General features: G+C 40.4%; 1 protein-coding gene across 34 annotated transcripts in view; it reads right to left on the bottom strand.

The window, feature by feature from the left end:
• Nucleotides 1–16802, bottom strand: part of ANK2 (ankyrin 2) — a 958369-nt gene that overhangs the window by 214178 nt on the left and 727389 nt on the right. For all 34 annotated transcript variants that reach the window (XM_033955859.1, XM_033955893.1, XM_033955875.1 and 31 more), the window contains 4 exons: nucleotides 14901–14999; nucleotides 9199–9297; nucleotides 8238–8336; nucleotides 3787–3859 (listed from right to left, as the gene is read on the bottom strand). In XM_033955859.1, the coding sequence (XP_033811750.1) occupies nucleotides 3787–3859; nucleotides 8238–8336; nucleotides 9199–9297; nucleotides 14901–14999 (370 nt within the window). The remainder of the gene's footprint in view (nucleotides 1–3786; nucleotides 3860–8237; nucleotides 8337–9198; nucleotides 9298–14900; nucleotides 15000–16802) is intronic.

Below are 16802 nucleotides of genomic sequence, written 5' to 3'. Positions count from 1 at the left end.
AGGGCAGTCATTTCCCTAGAATATCATATAAGAAAAATTTTACATTGTAATATGTGCACATCAAATCCATATGTTGGCTATGAATAATCCTCAATGTGTGTCTCGCATGCATTGCCTTCTGTTGTTTTTCAGATATGCAGCAGAGGACACCAGAAAGGAACAGATCCCCATTCTCTGCTACCATCACTTTTTTTTTTAAAGTATTACTACTAACTCCCCATTAAAGAAGGGAGGAAGACTAAAGTAACAGGTAAGGTTACCATTTGTCCTCTTTTAAGAGGGCCTGCACTTTTTGGGGACTTCTTCAGATATATCCACCAGATTTTTTTTAATTTTTAGGAAAATGTCCTCTTTTTCTTTTATGTGCGTATGACCAAACTATAATGAAAAAAAACATCTTTGGCCTATTACCCAGTCTGAACACATGGGGATGCTATAGAGATAAAAAGGCATTGCTGATCCCTCTCTTTCCCTGCTGGTTGAATCTACGTAGAAACATGAATCTGTCAGAGGAAGTTGGATTCTGCAGTACAACTTTACATATATGGCATGCTAACCCGTTAAGTGCTGCTGAAAATATGTGGTTATTGTTTATTGAAAGCTTCTATACTTCTACTAATGACTGGGGAGTCAATTCGGAGCAGTTTATTAGTTTAATCATGCTCCGAATAATAACCAGCTTTGCGGGACAGACTGGAGGGATTGTGTAGGTGTTTATTTGCCATCATTTATGATGTTACTATGAATTAGGCTAATTTCCCTTTCTGCCATCAATGAAATAGTTTGGCAGGGGCTGGCTGACACATCATCTGATCTCAGCCATTCATATGTTTGCAGTCTCTTCTAGATGATGTCATGAAGGAATGGTCAGTCATCCTGGAAGGTGTAAGACAGTCTTCAGGATGATGCCACTATCTCTCTGTGTCATCTATACATTTTTCCTCATCTATTTTGGAAAATATCCGAGGTATGGACTTTTGTTTGGCTAATGGTCTCTTTAGATTTTCTTCTCTTTTATCTCATCTACTCTATCACTTCTGCCTTCTGCATTTGGTCAGGCTTATTTTTATATAGGTTTGAAAACGGAATTCAAGCCTCGAAGATAGGACAGTCCTGTGACAGTCTCCAGGTAAGCTGGTGCATTGGATCTCCTATCATATCCTATCCTATAATATAAATATAACATCTTCTAAAACTCATAGTAATGGGGCCCGTCATGGTTCTGACTAGGGTTACCAGATGTCTGAATTTTACCGGACATGTGCTCCTTTTGAGGACATGTCCGGGGATCTGGACTGCTTTTCAAAACCTGGCACTTTGTCCGGGTTCTGAAAAGCTGTGTCGGGCAGGGAGGAAATCCGCGCATGCATGGCCGTCACGCAATGATGTCACGCGCACGCGACATCATCATGTAGCATCCGCGCTATTTGATGATGTCACGCGCTACTACAGCCACATGCGAAGGATGCTGCTTAGTGTATATGTTTTATTATCATGTCTATCTTGTAAATTATGTCATTTCTGTCCTGTCTCGATTATATTGTGGATGTACTTTGTAACTCGTTCTGAGCTCCTTTGGGAGGACGGGCTAAATAATTGAATAAATAAATAAATACAGAAAACCATATGGCCAGAAAGGTCATTTAAGCATGTATATGTCCATATACTGTGTGTGTAAAGAAAATTGTCCCAAAAAGCTTGAGACAACAAAAAGTAATTTTTCTACAAAAACACTAAAATAAGAAAGATAGCTAGTGTCAGTTTGCAGCAAATTCCAAGGATTTGGAGCTAACAGTAAAAAGATCTGGGAATGAATAATGTGCTTGCTCACTTTTTAAAATGAGGAAACAACCAAAGAACTCTAGCAATATACTCTTACAGGACAAACATGCAGATGTGGCTGCAGTAATGGCAGAAAGGTTCAGACATGCCATGAAATGATTCAGATATCAGTATCAACAGCCTATTGAATTCAATAAGAAACTGGAAACCAATACAATTCATTTAAACAAGGTACAAAATGCCCAAAATAATCCTAGCATTCCATAAGGAGCCTTCTTGCCAACTTGAAGGTTCAAGAAGGCGAGAAAATGGTGGCATTTTACTCATTTTCACATGTAAATCACCTCTTCTAGAATACTGACTATTGGAAAAGTAAGTGCCACGATTTCAATGAAGTTGCAAAGGAAGCCTTAAGTAGAATCATGCTGCAAGTGAAGTCATCTCAGATTTCATTTCTCCAGTTGGCTATGATTCTTTTTATTTGTAGGTCCTTTTTTAGTTTTAACTAGGGTTGCCAGATTTTCCAATCGGAAAATCCGGACCCCCCTAGACCCGCCCTCCAGGCCCGCCCAGTTCCACCCATCCCCGCCCTGTAACGCCCTCAACCCTGCCTCAATCCCGCCCTAGCTCCGCCTCAGCTGCCTGCTCTTGTCGGGCAGGACATCTGCGCATGCGCAGATGTCATGCGATGATATCATGCACACACACGCATGCACGGGATGTCATCACGAGGCATCCGTGCATGCGCGGATGCCCTCCTGCCCGACACTGATTTCTTCAAAGCTTTTCAAAACCTGGACAACGGGCTGGGATTTGAAAAGCTGTCCAAACTCCTGGACATGTCCTCAAAAGGAGAACATGTCCGTGGAAATCTGAATGTCTGGTAACCCTAGTTTTAACACATGCAGAATCCCCTTTAAGATAGAACGTAGAGACCAAAATTGAGAAATCCTGCTCAATATGTGCCCAAATACCTGTGGGAGTGTATGTGGATGTTCCAGCTATTTTCAAAGGGAACATCCATGTGGAAAATATGTTAAAGTGCTAACACATATGTAAGCTATGAAATAGCAACTTATATATGTGTCAGCACATACATGTGCATATTAACCGTTTTGCAAACCTACACATGTGACTGTTGCTAATTAGAGAGGCAAAGTATAAGAGGCCATTTCAGTGTATATGTGGCCACATTCAGGTTAAAATGAATTCATAAGTTTTTGTTAGTGTTTAAATGCTAAGAGATTAACATATCCTTAGAAAAAAAGCCTTTCCTCTTTCCAATTCGTTTTACATAGACTTTTTTATTTATTTGCATGATGTAATGAATTAATTTAAATCCTGCATTTTAAGAAATATCTGTACCCAATAAAAACTCTCCAGGATTGATTTATGGATACTTTTCTCATAAGTGGGGCCTAGGTGAAAACCAATCTATGCATCAGGCCTAATGTCTTGAAAATAGAGGCCGCAACTCCCTTTCTCACTACCACAAACAGCAAAGGAGGTCGATGTTTGATCACTGCAGCTGCTGTTGCTGCTGAAACTGGGGGGTGGAGAAAATGGTTTACAGCATTTGCTGAATGTGCATGATGGCTGGGAAGATCTGGATGAGCTATTATCATACACAGGCAATGTAAGAGAAAATATCTATTCAAAAACAAAAATACTCTCCTCACTTATAAATTCTTCTTCAATTCTTAGACTGAAAATGTAGGCGTGATAGTGTGATCACTATTTCTACTAGAGCCTCAAAACTCTTAAGCTCTGACGAAATGGAGGAAAAACCTCAGGTCCCAGTTTGCTGCCAGCTATTTGACAGCCTGCAAACAACAATGGGACAATCCTCACTGGTTTAAACCTCCAACCTCCAATTTAATATTTTAACTTATTTTTAATCTTAAGACAATTTATGTTTTGCTAAGTACTCCCAAAAAATGGGATTTAACAAAACATAAACTGCACAGCAATTAACAAAGAAGGAAATGTACTGGTAAGACTCACCTTCCTCATCAGACACATCCAGAACTTCTGTCATCGTCTCAGGAACATTCAGCTTGTGCTTTTCTGTCACAGTCTGAAGAGACAAAACCACCAGGTCCAGGTGAGAAGCAACAGCAAAAAGCAGAGAATCAAATAACTGTGTTAATCAAGAGGTTCTTAATCACAGCAGCCAGGCTGGCATTTTAAAAGCAGGTTTTCTCCCTGTGGGGTTTTCTCATGGCTTAGTCCTTTGCTGCAAAAGCTTACTCTGCCCTTCTGCTATAAAAAAAAAATAATAATCCTTCCTCTGACGAAATTATAAATGGAAGAAAGTTAGGTCCCTCAGACTATTAATATTGATTTTTATTTTTTTTGGGGGGGGGACTTCTGTACTAATATTAATAGATTCAGAAATGAGTGCACTCTGTATCCATCCTAAAATGGATTAAAGTAATACTATGGGAAATGCTTACTAATGTGTTATGTACCATATGGAAATTTTTCTAATCTCAAGCAGCTGTGTCATAGCTGAAGTTGCTAGTTTTGTAGTACTATGCATTCTCACAATGGAAATAGTGGAATCTCTTTGTTTTATTGCCCTGATGTGTCATTTTTTTTTCAGCATTGGTCTCCTATCCCATAGGTCCTTGTTGCAGTTTTGACCTCTGATCTAATGTGGGGTCACCATATTTTGGCTCACTAACACTAAAAATGTTAGGTTTAATACATATAGCTCCCTGAGTCACACAGTTGCTCTATTACCTATATCCAGCAGAATTTAACTTAATTTCAGAGGTGACCTGTATTACTGAGTAGCAAATGGACACAAACTAAAGATACATTTTAAGTATTTAAAAAAAAATTATGTCGAAGAGATTATAATCACCTGTCAATCTGATAACGGAAGCTAAATGCTAGGACCATGTTACACCATTATTGCAATAAGAACAATAACTACCAGCATCAGAGAGAATCCCCTACAAAATATCAACTAAGGCCCGCAAGATAGCTCAATCAGAAGTGCCAATGTTTTTATTCTGACTGCTATCCCTCATATGCCCACTCGCTCACTTCATTCATCCCAATAATTTATTGTTTTATCAAATCCCATTTGATACTATACATTCATCAATTGTCTCTATAGTCACCTTATCCCAATGGAACAATCTCCCTCTCAACCTTCATGCCGATTCCTCATACACTAAAGGCTATGTAACACCTGCCAAGATTGTACTTGGTTCTGGCAGCAAGTGGGTAAGGCCACTGTGCTCTCACAATGATTATTGTTTATTGAAAGCATCTATACTGTTGCTAAGGACTGGGGGAGTCAATTCAGAGCGGTTTATATGAGCATTGTAATGGTGTTACAATACATGAGCTTCTGTAAAGGTGGTACAATACAATTATCAGACTCTCCTAAAATTATTGTAGATCCATTTCTTTTAATTTATGATATGTATGTAAACTGTTTAGATGATTTCTACTGATGGGCCATATATCGAATGGAAAATAAACTTGGAAGGTAGCAAGTTGTTGTTTTTGGAGGTGAACATGGACCATACTGTAATTAACTGTTTCAGTGTTGCTGTGTGCCACTTCTCAAGTTTGTTTTTTAATTACTTCATCTGGCTTGGCAACAGGAGAAGTGCTAAAATGTATCATCTCTTGCTGCCTGACCATTCGGCAGCAAGACATATGCTTCAGCACTGCTCCTGTTGCCAGGCCAGATAAAGAAATATAAGCTTAGGAGGTAGCACTGCAGATACACCCACATCCACACACATGTTCTGCTTCCTGATCTCAAATGCCCTCCTCTCAACCATATACCCCTATACACAGGGTTACTATAGGGCTCCAGAAAAAGGAGAATGGGTTGAGATATCCGGGTTTTACTTCCATTGTTTTCAATGGAAATAAAACCCAATGTCTAAATCTGTCCTCCTTACTTCCATTGCTTTCAATGGAAGTAAAACTTGGGTGTCTCAATCCATCCTCCTTTTTCTGGAGCCATATGGTAGCCCTACCTATACACCCCACATGTACCTCTCTGCCCTACCCGCATCCTCCCACTGTCCTCCTATCACTGACACCCCCCTATCCCAAACATCTTTCAATTCCCACACATACTCCCACTCTATCCCCATGCCTTATCCGAAGTTCCGATGGAGATGTCCTGGCCCCCACTTCCTGCGGTGCACCATCTCATCACTCATCTTACACGGTAGATTTCCTTGAACCACTGCTGTGTTCAGTTACTGTAGCAAGAAAATTAAATATGTCCGTGCAGCTCTAACACCATTTCATTCTTCAGCAAATGTACCCTATGGTTCTTTGAAGATGCAAGTAATTAAGACTGTACAAGCATGTTTTGCACAAATTCATTTGTTACATCGATTGAAACCAATGCTTGCGCCATTTGATTTTTGCACTACAGTTCAGTCTGTGGTCCTGTCGAGACTTGATTATTGTAATGCCCTGTATCTTGGAATAACAAAAGCAAGGAGGAGGGCATTGCAAGTTGTACAAAATGCAGTGGCAAGATTGATTATGGGACTGGACAAATATGATCAAATTTTGCCATATCTACAGCAATTGCAATGGCTTCCAGCCGCCTTTAGAATACAATATAAAACAGCAATGATCTGCTATCAATTCTTGTATGGAAACATCCCAGAATTGTTTAAAACAAATATGTCCAGTTATACACCAAACAGATCATTACATTCTAAAAATTCAGCTTTACTGAAGACGGATGTAAACCCAAGGCTTGTTGAGACTGGCAAAATGACTTTTTGCTGTGCAGGAGTTAAAAAATGGAACTCCCTTGTGGGCCAAATACGAAACTGCCGTGTAAAGGGTATGTTCCGGAAATTACTCAAGACACAGCTATTTGTAGATGCTTTCTTCTAGTTAATAATTGCCTTTTTTGGCAAAGCTGATGAACTGTTCACGATCATTCTTATTATGGTTTTAGTTTCTAACATGATTTTCTAGGATTATTTGTATGTCATGATGATTCTGTTTTTAAATTATGTATTTAACTTTGTGATCCGTTTAGTTATAAACGGTATAGAAATTTTTTAAATAAATAAATAAATACATTTATTTTATGTCACACTTCATATTGAAACCGCTCTGTTGTTTTGTAATGAAGAGCGGTATATCAAGTTTTAATAAATCAAATTAGGAACACAAAAAAACCCCACACTGACAGGTTAAGCGAGGGCATTTAGTCAGAAGACAGTCTATGCTTGCGAACATATGAATATAATTTAGGATAGGGTTCACCAGATTTTACTATTGCAAAATCAGAAGTCATGGTCCCGCCCCCCAGGCCCACCCATTTCCACCCAGCCCCTCCACATTCCACCTAAGTCACGCCCCGTCCCACCCCAGCCTTGCCCCCCCTTAACCTTTTCTCGTCCTCAGCCGCATCAGGAGGGCATCTGCGCATGCGCAGGTCTGACGTGATGATGTCACACGCACGCACATGTGCATGCATGTGCATGACATCACCACATTGCATCCGCGCAGATGCCCTCCTGATGCGGTCCCAAGCTGGAAGCCTTTCCAAAACCCGGATAAAGTGCCAGATTTTGGAAAAGCAGTCCAGACGCCCTGACATGTCCTCTATAAAGAGGACATGTCTGGTTAAATCCGGATGTCTGCTAGCCCTAGTTTAGAAACAAGCCGTGTGAAATGTTTTCCGTTTTCCAACTGAGACAGAAGCTATTTTTTAATCTCTGATGCCCATCGCATAAGCGTTTTTTCTATACACTATCGTTGGTTCCCTGAGGCAGGAGCGAAACGTGCACGTCGGAACCTGCAAACTAAAAGATAAGTTTGCTGAGTTCTTTCAAATCATTCTATGCATGTTGTTTCAAGAGAATTTTTTAGCCCTTTTTTGGGCTCCTTACGATTTACATTTTTAAAAGACTTGATATAACCTGCTGTCTACCATTGTACATGCGATGATTGGGCAGTGAAGTGGTTTTTTCTGGGGTTCTCCCCAGTCACCCCTCCATGATTCTGAGCATAAAAATTTTTTGTAAACCTAATTTTATTATTTTCATTGCACCATTTATAAGTATGATCTAGAGTGGGTTTTTTTGTTGCAACATTTACCCTTATCACTCTTCCTACTGAATTGTTCCAAACTCGCCCCGTTCTCCATATTTGAACCCTAGTTTAGGAGCACTCCTCCTCCTTTACAGTCTTGCCACCACTACACTTGCTCTGTTAAATCATCATGCTCTCTTTCTCTACACACACCCATATACAGTATATGTGCACTTACGTAAGCATAATTTATTCTTGGTTGAGAAGAGGGGTTTAGAAAATGAAAAGTGAAACAAGAGATATGCTAGAAAGCCAGCAAAATGATTCTGAAGTCGGTCAGCGTGCACGGTCAGTGGGAAGCATCTTAATGTCCTCAGAAGAACAAAAGGCATTGTACATCCTGCAGTACTTACGGTGGTAGTGGTGACAACCTCCTCCGTTACAACCTTCAGAGTATCGACCACCGAGATGTAGCCGAGACGCCTAGCAATTGCCAAGGCGGTGTTGCCATTCTATATGGGGAGATGAGGAAAAGGAACAGCGTGAGAGGGGAATGCTCGTGAGGTGAGCTAATGAGATCACTCTCTGCAAGGCATGAGCCAGCATTTCCGTCCAAGCCAAGAGACAGCTGAGGGAAAAACACTGCTTTTTAACCGTACATGCTGGCTAACTTTGTAACTTCTCTCTTTGTCCAAATCGTCATGGCAACACAATGTGTCTACATCTGCTTGATATTTCTAAAACTAATGTGCTCTGTGCTTTAACCCTATAGCTGTCAGATCTTTACCACAAAAGCGCCTTCATGACTGAGTTATTGGGGGAGGGGGAGGGAGTTCTGATATTTTCAAAACTGACTTCAGAGCTACAGTACTTAGTGGAAGGACTCAGCATCCCTCTTCTAAAATAATAAATAAATAAAACCTCATTGAGAAGTTAAAGGAAATGGTTTCTCTGGCAAGACCGCACATCTGTAATCAATATGCTGTTCAGTGAGCACACCCTGTGTATTCTCCAGAGGCACCATTCACTCGCTGTTTTGGCAAATAATCTAGGCTTAACACAATTTCATATGAGAAGCCACAGTAAAAAAAAACCCAAACAAACCCAAAAACGAGAGAGTAAGAGTATGATAGCAATATAGATATGATTTGCACAAATTTCAGCATTCTTAAGCACAAATAAAAACTTAATAAAAATTCTCCCACTGGACGTCTGACTGTTGCACTATCCGGAATTATAGCTTCCAGTGTGAAGAGCCACAGCCAGCCATGCCTGCACCCAGCTCCCAGGGCAAATCAAGGGCATAAGCTGGATGCTGCAAGCCTAACTCAAGACCAGAGCTGCAAGGATAAAGACGGAGAAAAAGATACTCACAGCAGTCACTGTGTTGGGCTTGGCTCCGTGCTGAAGGAGGACGTTGATGATGTGGGTGTGGCCCTGCTGTGCTGCTTGATGGAGTGGAGTATAGCCATTCTGTGGACAGGGTTTGTGATTTTTCAACAAATTGAAATGAATACATTAATAAGAAGAAATATATACAATCCAAAACCTATATTAAAATGGTTACAGTTCCCATTTAAGGGTTCTCCTCTTCAACTTCTAGATCAGCTGGATCATTCAGGTCTTTATATCATTGGAAGCCATGGATTAAAGGGGATAAAGAAAAACAAATTTGTTGGCCCAATATTTAAAATCACCTTACTGATTGTTTATTGAAAGCTTCAATACCGCTACTAATAGCTGGGGAGTCAATTCAGAGTGGTTTACATTAATTTCTGTAATGTTGTTTACAATGCATGAGCTACTGTAAAGGACTTACAATACATGAGCTACATGAGTTGAGTGTTTCTGTGATGGTTTTTCATATAAGAGCATCTGTAGTGGTGTTACAGTACAGATTTAGAGAGTTCCTGTGATGGTATTCAATACTGCTCTGGAAGGGATTTGCTGATGGTTTTGGATCATTTAGGCATCATGGTATAGTGCATTTACTTTCTTTTATATTAAGGGCTCCTTTTACAAAGGTGCGCTAAGCAATTTAGCATGCACTAAATATTAGCGCACGCTAACAATGCGCTAAATGCTAACATCTACATGTTAGTCTATGGACGCGTTAGCGGTTAGCAAGCGTGTATATTTAGCATGCGCTAAAATGCTTAGCGCACCTTTGTAAAACAGGGGGTAAGTCTTTTTGACCGAGTATACAATCTGAGTATACAATAATTTACATACGATCTTCACCTTTTATATACACCAGTGAACATTATGCTTACTCTGAAAATACACTCATCCTGCATATTTATAACACAATATATCTATCCTATATATATATATATATATATATATATATATATATATATATATATATATATATATATATATATATATATAATACCTGTATATGTACTAGATTTTTAGCCCGTTACATTAATGGTGCTAGAATAGATGTGTAGACTTAGGCATTTCTTTCTTTCTTTCTATATGTCTGTCTTTCTCTCTCCCTGCCCCCTTTCTTTCTTTCTGCCTGTCTTTCTTTCTGTCTCTCTCCCTGGCATCCTGTCTGTCTCTTTCTTTCTGTCTCTTTCCCTGCCTGCTGTCTGTCTTTCTTTCTTTCTTTCTGTCTGTCTGTCCCCCCTGTCCAGCATTACCCCTTCCTTGCTCCCCCTGTCCAGCAGTAGCCCTTCTCCCTTTTACCTCCGCCCTGTCCAGCAGCACCCCTTCCCTGCTCCCCCTGTCCAGCAGTAGCCCTTCTCCCTTTTACCTCTGTCCTGTGCAGCAGCACCCCGGCATCAGAGATCATGGCAGGAAATCAGCTGAGGCAGGCACTGCGCATGTGCAGCACGGAGTCACGGATCACGGATGCACGGAGTTTGAAGTGTGCATGCGCACTAAGGGCTTTATTATAGCGGAGATATCTATCTATCTATCTATATATATAGTATTATGTATGTATGTGGATTATATATATAGTATTATGTATGTATGTGTGCGCTTGTGCAGCACGGAGTCACAGATCACGGATGCATGGAGTTTTAAATGTGCATGCGCACTAAGGGCTTTATTATATAATAAAAGTAGTCTGTGAAAAAGTTTGTCTTCATCCCTTTCTTGAATTTTCTGGTATCCTTTTCTATTTTTAATTCCTTTGGAAGTGAGTCCCACCATGTTGGAGCCATGACTCAGAACATTTTTGGATTATATGTTTGATGCTACCACTAGGAGCAGGAGCAATGGGGCTTCACTCCCACTGGATCACCAGTACTCACATGAAGACCAGGGGACAGCCTATCAAGACCTCAGAGGGCTGGAGGGATGGGGAACGAAGAAGGGACCTTTTTCTGCAGGCCAGGACCCGCAGAAGCTCCAGAAGCCAGAGTAGTTTAAATTAGCCCCTTATATTCAGTGCCAGGGTCTGCGCATGACGTAACACTGAATATCTGGGGCTAATTTAGCTGCCACTGTCAATATTTTAAAAAAATACTGACTGCCATCAGCTGAACCTTTATCCCTTAGATCAGTGTATTGCAAACTGTGTGCCCCCTGGGATTTCAGGGAGGAGGAGAGGCGCTGGCTGACTGCCTACAGGACGTGCCTCTCGCAGCGAAAGGCACATCCCGTAGACAATCAGCCAGCACCTCTCCATGTGTTTTCCCTTCCGGCACCCCCCTCTGGCAGCTCAGGGCCCGTCTGGAGGACCTTCGCTCATATGCGGATGTTGACTTGATGACATCACACATGTGCGTTGTCCATGCACTTTCAGATGCCTTGAGCCGTATCCACTACGTTTAGTGTGCCGTGGCTTGACAAAGTTTGTGAGACACTGTCATATATTATTGAATTGTCCTTATAATTATCTCACATATAGATAACCAGGTATAACTCAGGTAGCACAGTGAAATATATAATTTCTACATATTTAAAACAATTCTATAACAGGGTACAAATAATTAGATACCTGGAGAGTGGGTAGTAAGGGCCTAATTGCCGCATGTCAATCACGGGCAGGCACCACTAACAGAATCATGGCTAGCAAGGACCCTAGGTACTGAAAATGTAGACCAGGGTTTTAAAGGCCTACTTTTGGCACCTAGGTTCCTTGTAGAATCATGGTCAGTGGTGCCCCTGAACAAGCCCACTTCCAGGCTTTGGTGTCAGTAGGCACCAAGTCCCAGAGAGTGCCTAATTTTTAAAAAAACATTTTAAAATTGTTTTTTTAATGATATGAACAATTATTGTACCATTTAAAACCAATTAAAACACTTAAGTTAGGTGCAGGTAGGTGTAGGGCTACCAGATTTCCTCGTGAAAAAGAGAGGACATATGGCCCTGCCTCATTCTGCCTCAGCTCCGTCTAGCCCAGTGGTCACAAACCCGTGGCCCAGGGGGCCATATGCGACCCGCCAAGTACTATTTTGAGGCCCTCAGTATGTTTATCATAATCACAAAAGTTAAATAAAACAGTTTCTTGATCATATGTCTCTACAACCTATTCAATCCTAGCCCTCAACAAATGATCTCTAGAACTGTCAATCACCAAGTCTATACTTTGTTAATTCTACTCTATCTGTAACTTCTTTAATCATTGTAAACCGCATAGAACTTCACGGTCCTGCGGTATATAAAAAAAACTGTTATTATTATAGCTATAAATTACCATATTATTATTAAGACTTAACCAAACGGGCACCAATGTAGACATCTTAGTGACAGCATGGGCCGAGGACCTGCAGTGTATCTTAACAGCCCAGCAGCTACAGCGGGTATTGAAGACCATTCAAAAGGTGTCTCCTAACATAACCCACTGGGAGCTGCAATTGAAATTTGTTCTGAGACTTTATATTCCACCGGAACCTGCTGCCCGGATGGGAATTACGATATCTCATTCCTGCCCGAAGTGTACCCATGCTCACGCTTCTTTGAGTCATATGTTTTGGGCTTGCCCCAAAATCCAACAGTTCTGGAGACACCTTGGACGCTATACTACGTTGCTTTGGGGGCGGCATTGGCTTCCGCAACCGAGGGCGCTATTTGGCTTTTATAACATCGCCGCGCCCAAACCCAGGGGCATGTCAGCTTTTATAACCAGAGTGCTTTTGCTGGGGAAGAAAGCTATCCTTACCAACTGGCTTTCGCCTGATCCTCTGACCTATGCACAATGGAGATCCCTGATGATAATTCATGCAATGCTGGAGCGGAGATTGGTGGGAGACTTGGAACATGGCCCGGGTCATAGATTTTGTCAGACTTGGGAATGCTTTTGGCAGGACCTTACACCTCGTGCTCGCAGTAGACTTTTGAACCTTTAAGTTTAACTCAGACTCTCAGCTTTTGGTATGGCTCTGGACCCCCTGGGGTGGGGAGGGAGGGGGGGGGGGTTATGTTTGCACTGTTCATTATGACTGATGATATTTCTGGTACTTGCCTGTTATACTTGAAATAATAAAAATCATTTGAATATAAGACTTAATCAAAAGGAAAGATTTATAAACTATAAAGAGTTTTACCTCATACAAAATTGCCATTTCTTTAATAAGCCATTGACTATTTTTTTCTGAGGCCCTCCAAGTACCTACAAATCCAAAATGTGGCCCTGCAAAGGGTTTGAGTTTGAGACCACTGGTCTGGCCCTCCGCCACACAAATATTATCTCTTCTTCCCAGAGCTTGGGGCCATGTCTGGAGGGCCTCCAAGCATACACAGATATAATGTAATGATGTTGCATGCATGCATGTGAAATTTTCTTGCAAAAGGAGCTTTGTATATATAAAAAATTGCATTTTGATAACGTATCCCCATATGTAATGTGAGCACTCACAAATTATTGTTGGACAAGAACATGAAACTGACTTTCAGCGCCTGAATACATAGTACACATTCATTTATTATCCCTTTGTCAAATTAACACTTTTTATGGGACCTTACTCTGCATGCAGATAAAATTAATTAATCTCTTAAAGCTTCAAAACTACTGTAGCATCATTCATTTTCCATCCATAGAAGCCTGAGATGCTCTGCAGTGCACTTAATGTGAACTTTTCTGAACATCCCATAAGGTCTCATTCAATCTTTCCATACTTCCTCCACCCCACCCCCGAACAGGATCTCTGTTCATGGCTCTCGCTCACAGTTCAGCTGTCCCCAAAAAATAGCCTAGGGAAATCTGCTGTCCACATTAGATCAGAAATATAGAAAAAGCTGCCATCCACCATCTTATCCCATTGGCAGTTCAGTGTCCCAGAATGCCCTCCTTGTTGGGAGGGGTTACAGTCCTGCAATATCCATGACTCAGGAGTTATGCCAAACTCAGTGACTACGGTATAGCTAACAGAATTCATAGTTTTCAGTTTATCTTTCCTCCAGCACAAGTCAGGAAAATACAGTTTCTAGCCCTCCTCTTTCCAGCCTGAACTCCAGCTTTCTGAGATTTCAACATTACACTTACTGGTCAGGATGAGAATTAACCTTCCCAAGAACCAACATTCTACTCTCTATCTTTCTCAGCCTAAAAGTTGTATTACTATTTGTGAGCATAGCAATTAATAAGATGTGATTTTAACTTAATCAAAAAAAGCTAGGCATTTTCATGCCCCCGTATGCAGATCCATACCTTCTAACATTCATTGTATCAAAATGTCTATGCTGTAGAAACTAGAACCACTTCTCCCATAGAAATGCATTGGGCCTTTTTTTTTTTGGGGGGGGGAGAACAACTTAATTTCTGGAACCCCCAGTCTAATTCAGCCCATTTTCAAATTCACTGTGTCCTTCATGCCAAATGTAGTCTTGTTCCAATAAACTTTGGGAGAGTTATTTTGCTTCTAGACATATATTCTCCGTGCCTTGTATACTATTCTTCCCAACACATTGGTTTGGAAAGAAAATCAAGTAAATTGTCACTTTCACTGGCTTTTACCAAGTCACGGTAGAGGTTTCTACCGTGGGCCAGTGAGGTAAATGTTCCAACGCTCATAGAATTCCTATGAGCATTGTAGCATTTACCTTGCCAGCCCATGGTAGAAACCTCTACCACGGCTTTGTAAAAGGAGCTCTTTGATAGGCACAATGAAATTTTTCACCTTTGTTTTCGCATTGACATTGGCCCCTTGCTTCAGAAGGAAATTCACCATCTTGATGTTTCCATAATGGCAAGCCACAATTAGTGGAGTATAACCCAGCTGCAAGAAAAGGTATAGAAATCAAAGATGAGACAGTAATACTTGAAGGGGCTTTTTTGCTAAGCTGGACGAGTTGTTTATTGAGGCTTAACATGCATCAAGAGCCACATTAACAGCCCAAGCTAATTGCCACTGTAGGTGGCAAAGAATGGGCAGGGACTGTACCTTAAGGTTAATGCAAAGGTCATTAGCATATGTTAGCAAGCAATCATTTACCTATGTTAAAAGCACAGCTACCTTTTCCTACATATACCCCCCAACAGCTAACACAGAACTTTTGCAATTAAATATGAGTAATATTTGCTGTTCCCATGTAACATACTAACCACTGCTCAAACCAACTATAAATAATATTAAATAAAACTAGGCAGATCTACAAAAATCCTTATTCCAACGGCTAAAATAAGCTTAGTTTTAATCAGGGTATGCATTAAAAAAAAAATAATATCGTTGATTCAGAGTCCCATAGCGCCCCCGATTGGGGAGGGGTTTTAACAAAAAAAAAAAAATAATAATTAATTAAAGCACTCTAAAACGATATAAATGCTCACCAGCTCACTTGCCGACTCTTCACAACTGTAGTATATAACACATGATTCTGTGCTGTCCAATGTTGTTTGTGCTGTGGTTAGTATGTTACAGCCGACAGACAACTAGGGCTCTGCCATGTTTTATTAAACAGTTTCAGTGGGCTAATTTGCTAGAAGCATTAAGGGCTCCTTTTACTAAGGTGCGCTAGCGTTTTTAGCGCATGCTACATTGCCCTGCGCTCTAACCCTGCGCTACATGCCAAAAACTAGCGCCAGCTCAATGGTGGCGTTAGCGTCTAGCACGCACTAAAACTGCTAGTGCAGCTTAGTAAAAGGAGCCCTAAGGAAGCCATAAATGTTTTTGTTAATTTCTTACCTTTTTCATTACTTTTAGAACAGTATTCTCTGCACTTTAGTGGCAATGGTTATTTCTATGTCTTTCTTGTAGTCTGTGATAGTATATATTTACAATATGTTTTATGCTCGCTCATATTTATTTAGCTGTTCATTTTATTTAATGATTCATTTATATTTTTTAGTTGTGCTGAGCAGTAGCACATATAAGCAAGAAGTGTGCTATTTAGAACATAAAAACACAGGAGTTGCAATACTGGAACGTCCAAAAGCCCATCAAGAATAGTATCCTGTTTCCAACAGTGGCCAACCGAGGTCACATATACCTGGCAAGATCCTAAAGAGTAAACTGCTTATCCTAGGAATAAGTCATGAATTGCCCCCAAGTCCTTCTTAATAATGGCTTATGGACTTTTGTTTTATGAAATTATCAAGATCTTTTAAAAACCCTGCTGAGCTAATTGCTTTCACCACATTCTCCAGCAACGAATTCCAGAGTTTAATTGCATGTTGCGTGAAGAAATATTTTCTTTGGGTTGTTTTAAATCTAATACTTCCTGGTGATATGCATACAGTACATTCAATTTTTGATTATCCGCTTGCAGGATGAATTTTTTGTCTGGCTAGACTCATATGTTTTTATGCTAATTTATCTTGATTTATATCTTTATCATGAGTTAACATGTTTCATGTGGAGGGGAATTTTCGATAGGAAGTCCAAGTCTGACTTTGGACATTTTGAGAAAAACATCCAAAAATCAGGTGGAGAAAATGTCCATTTTCGAACCTAGAAAACGTCTATCTTTAAAAAAAAAAAAAATAGCCCAGCTATACATCTAATTTTATTTTTTTGCCATTATTGCAAAAAAAAAAAAAAAAAAATGGCCAAATTAAAAACAGCCAAAACAAGCCATTTGTA

This window comes from Geotrypetes seraphini, chromosome 1 (assembly GCF_902459505.1).
Source record: "Geotrypetes seraphini chromosome 1, aGeoSer1.1, whole genome shotgun sequence".
NCBI classification, from domain to species: domain Eukaryota; kingdom Metazoa; phylum Chordata; class Amphibia; order Gymnophiona; family Dermophiidae; genus Geotrypetes; species Geotrypetes seraphini.
This window is presented reverse-complemented; position numbering and strand designations above follow the sequence as displayed.